The sequence below is a fragment of the Marmota marmota genome, unplaced genomic scaffold, assembly GCF_001458135.2.
Source record: "Marmota marmota marmota unplaced genomic scaffold, marMar, whole genome shotgun sequence".
NCBI lineage: Eukaryota > Metazoa > Chordata > Mammalia > Rodentia > Sciuridae > Marmota > Marmota marmota.
Genome location: NW_026000052.1, coordinates 1,058,815 through 1,068,911, shown reverse-complemented (window position 1 = coordinate 1,068,911; position 10,097 = coordinate 1,058,815). Strand labels below are relative to the sequence as shown.

The 10,097-nt window shown below is 61.0% G+C and overlaps 2 protein-coding genes across 3 annotated transcripts in view; both read right to left on the bottom strand.

The window, feature by feature from the left end:
• Positions 1-89: 89 nt before the first annotated feature.
• Positions 90-4,775, bottom strand: Fut7 (fucosyltransferase 7). Of its 2 annotated transcripts, XR_007351243.1 has the most exons (3): positions 3,808-4,775; positions 2,612-3,701; positions 90-1,497 (listed from the first exon to the last, which is right to left on the bottom strand). XR_007351243.1 is itself a non-coding variant. In XM_048813280.1 (2 exons), exons 1-2 carry the CDS (start codon positions 3,818-3,820, stop codon positions 2,686-2,688), a joined length of 1,029 nt encoding a protein of 342 aa, XP_048669237.1. In that variant the 5' UTR covers positions 3,821-4,774; the 3' UTR covers positions 2,215-2,685. The 2 variants fall into 2 exon arrangements, 1 of the variants encoding a protein (XP_048669237.1); XM_048813280.1 differs by lacking the exon at positions 90-1,497 and having other exon boundaries at positions 2,215-3,701; positions 3,808-4,774.
• Positions 4,776-9,071: 4,296 nt separating this feature from the next.
• The window catches only part of LOC107159114 (ectonucleoside triphosphate diphosphohydrolase 2-like), a 14,773-nt gene continuing 13,747 nt past the window's right edge, over positions 9,072-10,097 (bottom strand). The window contains exons 14-16 of the mRNA XM_015505653.2: positions 9,941-10,077; positions 9,631-9,727; positions 9,072-9,475 (exon numbers count right to left, since the gene is read on the bottom strand). Coding sequence (XP_015361139.2) covers positions 9,383-9,475; positions 9,631-9,727; positions 9,941-10,077 — 327 coding nt within the window. The 3' untranslated portion in view covers positions 9,072-9,382. The remainder of the gene's footprint in view (positions 9,476-9,630; positions 9,728-9,940; positions 10,078-10,097) is intronic.

Here is a 10,097-nt window from a genome sequence, read left to right as displayed (position 1 = left end):
GGCTCGCCTGCACCTGCGCGGCGAGCGAGGCCTCCATCGTCCTCCCACCCCGTGCCGTGCCGTAGCAGGGACCCCTCAGAGCACGCGTCTGAACCGAGACCCGTGGATCACCCCTTTCCGGATCTAAGAATCTTTGTGCACCGTAGCTTCTTCCAGGGACTCCAGGCCTGGGGGTCGCCTGCAGAGGTGCCCCAACGTGGTCGCTATCATCCAGGCACCCTGAGGGAAAGTTGAAGGCCTTGGTTCCCACCAGGTCACGCTCAACTCCGCCATGCCAGGCAGAGATCTCCCTTGGACGCGAGAGCCCGATAGGCCCCGAGGAGCACGGTAGGAGCAGGGAGGTCAGCTGCTCTAACCTAGGACAAGTGCGGGTTCACCTAGGATGGAGGCAGAGACCTCACCTGTGCAGGTCAGGCACTGCCTTCCAGGCTGCAAAAGACCCCGTCCAACCCGACCAGCACATCTTGACTGGTGCCCTTTAACGGAGGCCCCTGGTGAGGGGGACTGAAATGGCCTGAGCCACCCCATAAGGGCTTCCTGTGTCCCTAATGAATGAGCCACCTGTTGTCTAAGTGATATTGATTAGGCTTTTAAGATGGAAAGCACCCTCCCTTCACCGATTAGGAAAGAGGTAAAAATGAAGACTGCCCTTACAGATACTCACAGGTCAGAGAGGGCAGGTGGGGCAGGACCTGGTCCATCTTCTTTGTTGGGTCCCACAAACGAGTTTCCCGCAAGATTTTTTTTTTCTTATTTTGAGTTGGGGGTCTTGATACACTGCCCAGTTAGTCTCTAACTCCTGGATTTAAGTGATCCTCCTGCCTCAACACTCCCAAGTAGCTGGACTGCAGGCATGTACCACAGTCGGTGCCCAGCTGCCCAGCAGGAGCTCCATGGGGTCACACTGTGACCAATAGTAGAAGCTGTGGCACATCTGCATGTGTGAGTTTGGTGGGGTGAGTCAAGCAGGCTGCATCCAGCCATTCTGTAGGGATGTGAACACCAGGCAGAGAAACTGTTGGGGTGACAGTTCTGCTCTGTATGAAAAAGTTAAACTAGTATTCAAACTATAGTGCCGATCAATAGCAGTATAGAGCTGTAGCCCACTACAGACAGCCATGGGGCTGGCAGGACACCTGGGTGCTCTGCTCAGCTGCAGTCCTCTGAGCAGTGAGAAGACTCGAGGGACCCTGGCCCCAGAAACAGCTCTTTGCTGGTGGGGACAGGCGTGGTGCTTGGAAAACAGTCTGCCTTCCTATGCTGGCTTGTATCACCAGGTCTGAGGGTCATAGGTGTCCAACTCCAACTTCCACAAAGGTGACCCATCACTTGCTGAAGACAGGCCACAACCAGGACAGAACAGGACTGAACCTTCCCAGCCCTAAGCGGGTTGCAGGGTTCATTTCTCCACATGGCCAGCAGAGGGCAGCAGAGGGAAAGCTGGACCCAGGGAGCTGAGGGCCGTCTTACCGGATGCTTTGATGGCTTCTTACCAGCCTGTGAGCGGGATGGGAAAGTGTGAGGCTGTGTGGTGTCCAGCCTGGGATGCACAGAGGGAACCCCCAAAGTGAATGAAAAACTTAGGGTACTGCAACTCCCTACTCCCTCCCAAGTCCTTTGTAGGGGAGGTGACCCTGGGTAGAGCAAGGGAACAAACGCCACCCCCAATCCCCAGTCTCAGGACATTTACTTCTCCCCAGTTAGCCCAGAAGGCTGGGTCAGGACAGGAAGCTAGGTAGGCATTCCCCACAAGCTACTGGGTGGGGGGGCTTCCTGCTCGTATCCGTTGCCCACCCAAGAGAAGCCCCTGCCCCCACCCCAGGGGCTTGGCCAGCCAGGGCCCTTGTCAGCACCACCAACAGCCTCACCCCCCACCTCTAATGTCATCTCCCCATACCAGAACACCAAAAGGAGCTCCCTGGCAGCCACAGCATCCTCAAGGCCAACCCCCTAGCCGGCCAGGCTGCCACCACCACCACGGGGACTCCAAGTCACCAGTCAGGCCCTGTCACACGCAGGAGCCCCTCTGGCCTGAGATGCACCTTAGCCCACCTGGGTTTCTGGCTGTGGTTCTCTGCTCTCCATACACCTAGACCTCTGGGCGTCAGGGGAGGCACCTTGAGAGGGTGCCACTTGGCAGAGTCTTAGGCGGAAGGAGGATGAGGGCCCCCAGGCCACTCAGGCCGGCTGGAGTCAGAAGCAAGGACCCGTGGCTGGAGGGTAGTGTCCAGCAGGTCTGCAGTTCTTTATTGCACCCTCCCTTCCTGCAAGGCCCCTGGGTTGCCAAACACTCCTGCACACAGGGGCTCTAGGGTACAGGAAGAGCAGGGCCACGCGCCTGCCTCTCCAGGACTAGAGCACCTTCACTGGGGATGTCCAGGGTGTCCAGGTTTGTCCCCAGGGCCGGCCTCCACCCTTTCAGCTGGCCTTGTTTACAGAGATATGTTCAAGGTGGGGAGGTAGATCCTCTGCTGCCTTTCCTCTCTGAGCAGCCTGAGCAACATGCACCCCACCAGCCCCCCTCCTCCCCCAGCGCCTGCTCCACAGCCCCCCAGCCTGCTCCTCCCTGCTTCCTAGTCTCTGACCCTAGCCTTGGGTTAGCACGACTGACCTGGGGACCGGATGCCCATGGTTTGGTTTCAACATCAGCCTTCTGCCCACAAACCTCTTGTCACCTGTGGGAGCTCAGGCCTGGAACCAGCCTTCCAGGTCCTCATAGACCTGGCCACGTGGCAGGTAGGGGTAGCGGGCACAGATGGCACAGAAGCGCTCCTGCCAGTCCTCCAGCAGCCGCACGCGCTGACTGTCACGCCAGGCAAAGAAGCCACGATAGCGGCTCTCGTTCATGCCATTGAGGAAAGCGGCCAGCTCCTGGGCAGACCCGAAGTCGTCCACGTGCACAAAGGCATGAGGAGGCACGAAGGCTTCATAGGTCGCCCTCGGGGGTCCCAGCACGACAGGCACGGCCCCAGCTGCCAGCGCATTGCGCCAGAACTTCTCAGTGATGTAGTCCCGGTGCTGTGAGTTCTCCAAGGACAGGTAAAAGCGGTAGGGAGCCACGGTGGACAGCAAACAGTCAGCACACAGTGGACGCCCACTGGCACGGCCAAACACATCCACCTGAAGGTGAGGTGCCAGCTGGCGGTACACCCTCGCACGCTGTTGCCGCCTCTGGAAGTTGCTAACCACCCAGACGGCCATCCTGCTCTTGACTGGCACTGGGGGCGCAGGCCCAGAGCGGGGCTCCAGGCGCCCATAGGGCACAAAAATGTCCGAGTCACGCCGGTAGCTCAGCACCCAGTTGAAGATGCCACGCAGGCGGGCGAGGCCGTGGGTGTTGCTGGGTGACTCCATGGAGGCCCAGATCCAGGGCTGCCCACGTGGCCTCTGTGCCAGGGGTAGGCGGGCCCTCCTGGTCTCCAGCTCCCGGTGGTGGAAGACCACGGCATCAGCACTGGCCAGCAGACTTCGGTCAGTGCTCAGGCGGCAGCGGGACATGCCATAGCGGGTGCAGGTGTCACCCAGCAACTCTGGGGGCTGGTCGGTGAAGGGCCAATGCCAGATGAGGATGGTGACCATGGGCTGGGGCTCTGGCACACCACCTGGGGCTGACCCCAGCAGCCACAGGAGCCAGAGGACTGAGAGCAGGGCCCCCCCAGCAAGGCCCCCCCAGGCCCATAGTCTCCAGGTGGTGCCACGCCCTGCAGGAGGACAAGGAGGAGAGGCTGACACCCGGCTCAGGACACCTGCAGGTCCCCGTTTTTTACCACCCCTCCTCCCAACCAGGGTCCCCAAGGAGCTACTCACTGGCATTACTCATTCACAACCTCCCAGAATCAGTCACTGGAGAAACCCGAGGTTCTCAAATCACAGCAGCCACTCTGACAGAGGCACCCTGAAATCACAGCTGTGCCCCTTGCTCAGCCCCTGCCTGGAAGCACTGTGCTTTCATCTGCCCAAGGTGAGGGCAGTTGGGGCCTTCCCACTCCTGCCCCGCCCCTGCCCCCGTGGCCTTTGGCATCAACCACTGTCCCCACCCCCACCTCCCTCTCTGCTCCTCTGCTGGGAGTGGGGTTAGCTACAGGAAGCCAGGGCCCCAGCTGCCCCTGATGGTCTCTGGAGAGGCCCAGACCTGACCAGCTGGGCACCAGAAGAGGAGGAGGAGGCCTGCTTGGTCCAGGGAAGGGAAGGCTGCCCGTGTGAGCACCCTGAGCCCCTACCCAGATGGGCACCCCCTATGCCACCCACCGTACAGACCCAGGGCACCCTCATAGAGCAAGTGCACTGCCCCAGTCTGTGGCCCCTCCCTGTGGCATCACCCACTTCCCCTATGCAGCTGGCCGTGGTCTCCCAGACCCTCTGGTGTCACAGATGTGCTGCGCTCAGCTCTTTCCCCAAGGCTGAGGTTTCTATGGGGCCACCCCACCCCATCTCGTCCCTGCTACCTCTAGGAACTGCCTTGTCCCCAGAATCGAGATCCCCAGAGAGGGATCCATCCTGGGGTGGTAGGAGACCCCAGCATGTGCTCCTGAGGGCAGACCTCAGCCTGCATTTTCCCCCGAGGGACTGGGCGCTGCCCAGTGACGTGTGCCCCTAGAACCTAGAGGCTGTGGGCTGGGCCCAGGGTCCCGGGTGGGCTGCAAGAGCTGCAGGTCACACCCTTCCTCCTTGCTGCCTTGCAGGGGGCTTTCCAGGCTGGAAAGGGAAGGAGTCCTTGTGTCCCTGACGCTGACAGACAGACTGTCGGGCGGAGTCTGGCTCTGGCTCCAGGAAGAAGAAGTCTGGCCCCAGCTTGAGGTCCAGGTCCCTTCCCCCTCCCTCCAGCCAGCCCTGGGGCACAGTCTGGGGCCTTGAGGTCAGGTTCCTCCCCCTGCCCCCCAAGGTGGAGATGTAACAAGCCCTGTAGATCTGGATGCCTTGAAGGGTGGCCCCTGCTCAGGACGCACCCTGCTCCCAGGCAGAGTGGTGCCCCCATCTCCATACCTCCCACTCTGCGCCCCAGGGCCCTGAGGTTCCAGGCAGGGTGTGGCAAGCCAGACCTAGATGCCAGAGGGCCCAGACCAGGAGTCCTAGAAGGAGAGTAGCCAGGAACTGTGGGCCAGCTCTGCTGCCCCAACACCACCACTGGGCCCCTCCACCCCCCACCAGCCCCTTGCCAGTCACTCCTGGACGCCACAACCACTGGTTCTCCCTCGCCACCAACCCACATGGACACAAGGCTGCCGTTGGGACAGGAACCAGCTGCTGGCCGCACACCCATCATGGGGGCAGAGGGGAGCCCAGGAACGAGTGGCAGTTTGGCCCCTCGGAGTCACCCCCCACCAGCAGCCTGCTGCGGTGGAGCGCTTGTGCAATGCCTGAGGGGAAGGGAGGGCTGTGGGCACCTCAGAAACCGCCCAGCTGGCCTGAGGTACTTTGCGCCCTGAAGACTGGCCTCGGCACGGACAGCCACCCGAGCCCCTGTCCTTCAGCACCCAGTGTTAGGGAGATGACCACAGTGGCACCTGGGACCTGGGCCCCTCCCTGGCATCTCTCCCAGCGGGGCCACCCCAGGGGAGCCACGCCCTGGCTTCAGGCCTCACTTCACACCACCTCTTCTCCCGGTGGTGGGTGCCCCTCGGGCAGCAGGGCCTGCAGGAAGGAGGCCATCCTATCAGCCTGGGGCAACCGGCCTATTGTCCTTCCTGTTTGTGTTGCCAGGCTGGCTGGGGCCCTTGCCACCACCTCGCCCACACCCACAGCCTGCTCCCTTCCTGGGTGGATTCGAAGGAGCCTCCCCCACCTCCGCCTGATGCTGTCAGGCTGCTCCCCACCACACACGGGCCAGCTCAGGTTGGCAGCCGCAGGCACCTGTCATAAGAAACTGCTAGCTGGGAAACGGGCTCTGAGATTTGGCCCAGAAATGGGTCAGAATGAAAGGAAAAAATAAGAGGGTGAGAGAGTGTGAGTCAGAGGGCGAGCTGGGGCCTCCACCTGCCGCCTCACCCCCAGCTAGGCCTGACTCACTGGGCTCTCAGGGCCACAGGTGGGCACCAACCCAGCCCAGCGGCATGGAGATGAGGGGATCAGGATCCTTCACTCTGCCCAGCCAGGCCCTCTTGCCTGCTCCAGGGTCCACCCCGTGGAGGGAAGGGGACTAGCTGAAAAGGCCTCAACTCCATGGACCCTGCTCTAGACTGAGAGCAGGCCACCGACCTGGAAACTGCTGTCCCCCACAGACAATAGCACCTGGGGTGGCCAGAGGGTGAGGGACACTCAGCCTCTGCCTGAGGGCACCACAGGAAGCAGGGCAGAGCCTGGCAGCCTGCCTGACCAACACTGGGCCCCAAGGGCTGGCCTAGGTAGGACAGAGTCAGACTCATGCCGCGAGGGCCCCCTGCTGGCTGTGTCCCGCTGCGGAGGAAGGGGCCCTGGCACTCTGTGAGAGGGTAGGCTGGGCTGCAGGAATCCTTGGGCTTGCCTTTGGGAAGATGGGGGCCGAGGGAGATGGGGCCTTGGAGGCTGGCAGGAGCCAAGGTAGGCACACCCAGAGGGCAGTGCAAGGACAGTGCTGTGATCCAGGTGGTCCAGGCAGCATCAGGGCAGTCCTTCTGGGCCACCTGAGGGCATGGGAGTGGCCCAGCCCCTCTACTCCCCTTTTCCCATCAAGCCCAGTGTGGGGAGCATGTCCTTGTCCATGTCCAGGGGCAGCTCCTGCCATCTCTGGGAGCTCCTGGGTGGCTCTGTGGGGACCCATGCACTACACCCCAGGTTTGCATGTCCCATTCTGCACCAGGATGTGCTCCTCGCCCTGCTCAGCTGGCAGGGAGCTGCCACTGGGACCCCGAGTCTGGGGCCACCAACCCAGCTCCAAGGGCCTGGGTCTGAAGTGCAATGGAAGGACATCGCCTCCCAGGGGCTGACACTAGGAAGTCCTGTCTCCTACAGTCTTGACTCAGGGATCAGAGCACCGCACATTCTGTGCCCCAGAGTACTGCTAGGTTGGAGGTTATCTCCATAAATGGTGTCACCCCAGGTCTGTGCTGGGGGGGTGGCTTTCACCCTCTGGCATCTGTGCTCGGGGATACACCAGGCGGGTCCCACTAAGCATCGAGGCAGAGGCCTCGGTGGGCTTTCTCTGGTGAGAAGCAGATAGAGGAGCTGGGCTGTGGGGGACAGACCTGTAGAAGACTCAGGCGGGCTCAGTGCTCGGCAGGTGGGCCGGAGGGCTAAGGTGAGATCAGCCTCTTCCTACTGACAGGGAAGGTACCCCTCAGCAGGGGCCCTGGGACAGAGACAGGACAGCAGCCAGGGCTCCCAAGCTGCTGGTGGCAAAGAATTGGGCCTTGGGCAGGGCCAGTCAGGCCACTTAGCCAGGACTGGGATCTCCAGAGCCCCTGCTGTCTCCAGAGCAGCCCACTTGTCTCCTGGGACTTACAGGAGGAAGGGGGGCAAACAAAGACACATAAAACTGGCCTGGGACTGATGGAACCCAAAAGCGGGGGTGCTGAGCTCACAGGAGTCTGCCAGGGGAGTGGCTGCAGGGACCCTGCCCGTCTTCCCCTGCTCAGGCCCTCAGGCTCCCTCCCTCATGGTGGCAGCCGCTGGGAGGCAGACCTTCCTTGCCAAGGCCTCAGTGAGCAGCAGGGATGCTGGGGACAGACTGGGGACCCCAGAAGGTCTAGAAGATGGGACACGGCAGGTGGCTGCTCTCAGACCCCAGGTCAGGCCAGCAGGATGGCCCTGGTGTAGGGAGCCTCCAGCCTTGGATCTGTAAATCCCACCTGTGAGACAGACTGGCTGGGTGCCTGGCCACTCTTGGCCCTGGGGTGAGACTGGAGTCTCCCTACGTCCCACCTCTCTGTGGCCCTCTCCCCTACTACTTCAGACAAATGGCTTGGCAGTGGACATGCATGTGCCAAGCTTGACGCTCAGCACACATTTTTTTTTTCTGGTACTAAGAATTGAGCACAGGGGCACTTAACCACTGAACCACATTCCTAACCCTTTAAAAAATCATTATTATTTATTATGAGACAGTTGCTGAGGGCCTCAACTAAGTTTTCCGAGGCTGACTTGGAACTTGCCATACTCCTCCTCAGTCTCCAGAGCTCCTGAGATTACAGGTATGTGTCACCATGCCTGGCTCAGCGCAAACTTTGCCCCCATCCCAGCTGCAGACCAGTCCAAGGTCACAGCTGAGGAGTGAGGGGATAAAGGCCAAGGGGGCTTCCTGGTTGGTGGGGACTCTGACCCTCAAAACATAACTGCTTAGAAAAATCAGTAGCTCCAAGCAGGGAGATCCTATGTCTACCAGTCTGCCCTACCCACTCTTCAGTGCCCTGCTGGTCCCAGACTGGCCTTGCCTTCCTCATCTCAGGACTGTCCAGCAGCCTGGACTCCGGCCCTAGCAGCCATCCTCCCAGCCTCAGCCGAGCAGTTGGCTCTGGTCTCTGTACCCCCACTGCACCCTGACCTGGTGCAGGCTCAATTTCAGCAGCTTCGACCAAACAATGTCCCCCCCCTCACTCTGGACCTCCTTGCTCCCTATATTGGGGGGTGACAGGCTAAATCCCAGCTCTAGGCATTAAGGGCACCCTGTCATCTAATTATCCTCACCTGGTCCCCTGTCTACCTGGCTGTGCGTAGATTTGTGTCCCTCAGGTCCCTCTGACCAGCATGCCATAAAAATGCAGGGGCCCCTGAGGTCTGTGTGCTCCTCTATAGGAAACTCACAATGCCTGTACCCTGTTCCCTGGCCTTCTGTCCCAGTTGGACAGCAGGCAGGAATGGAGGTGTCCAAATCCAGGTGTGTGTCCAGCCCTTTACATGACATCAAATGGGGTCCTCTAGAGAGTCAGGACCTAGAACTTCCCTACCCTCTCCCACTGTAGGACAGGTGTGTGGGTCAGGTGGGGCCCAGTAAAAAGGGAGGAGGTGCTACTACTGTGTTTGCCCCTCCTCTAGCCTCCATGGGAGGGTCCTCACAAATACCCTACAGAGGTGCCCCCACTCAGGGTCCATCCACCAGAGTCCCCAAGTGCAGGGTGGGGGCTGAGTGTTGACCAGTACCTCTAACACACCCAGAAGGCTCAGATTTGGAACAGACTTTAATTGGCTTTGTCTCCAGGACTCCCTACCCATGCCTGGGTTCTATGGTTCTCCTCACTCCCTCCAGTTTCAGGGTGCAGACTGGACAGTGGAGGTGCAAGGGGGTTGGCAAGGTCTCCAAGAACAAGGCAGGGAATCTCCCAGCCAGGGATCCAGGAGGCCAGTGCCTCCCCCCCTGACACAAGCAGGAGGGTAAGAACAGTGCCTTTTTAATAGGAAACGCTGGCCCTGCCCTTCCCAACCTGGGGGGCCCTGGGCAGGCAAGCCAATGCGCTGGGCATTGGCCTCCAGGTCACTGCAGTGCGGGTGGTGAGCGGGATTCTGGTGGGGGCGCAGACAGCGAGGAGTGGTCGAACAGTGGGTTGCGCACCTCCATCTCCCCTGTCTGTGAAGGCGGTACTAAATCAGGCCGGCAGGCAGGCAGGCAGGCACAGGAGGGGACAGAGGGTATGGGCGGTGCCCTGTGGGTGGGTGACAGCCTGCTGTGGAGGAACCTCTCCAGCTGGTAATGCCGCTGCTCTTGCGACCCCAGGCACTCACCGGGGCCAGGCCAGGGCACTCGTACACTGTGAAGTCCCCGTCTTCATTCTCCTCGTCTGAGGAGGCTGAGTCCAGCTCCTTAGGAGGCTCCTTGTGCCTGGATGGGGGTGGGATCGCTGGGTCCTCTGCGCACCCTCCAAGGGCCAGTGGCCCAGGCTAGAGGCGGTGCTCAACACACCGCTGCCCATGGTGGGTATAGCCCGGTTGGGTGATGGGGCTGTGGGCTCGGATTGGGGGTGGCTGGGTAAGGGGATGGGGGCAGTGAGCCGGGTCCCTGTGGAGCAGAGGGGAAGAGAGTGGGGGCGCTCACCGCTCCAAGCACAGCATCTGCTGTCTCTGGTGCTGGTAATGATACATCTCGGCGCTGTGCGCCAACCTCTGGTCCCCTGGCTGTGGGGAGGGAGAAGGGTCAGGCTGCAGGCAGGTACCGCTGGGAGGGCACCGACAGTGCGGGGTGGGGCGCGGGC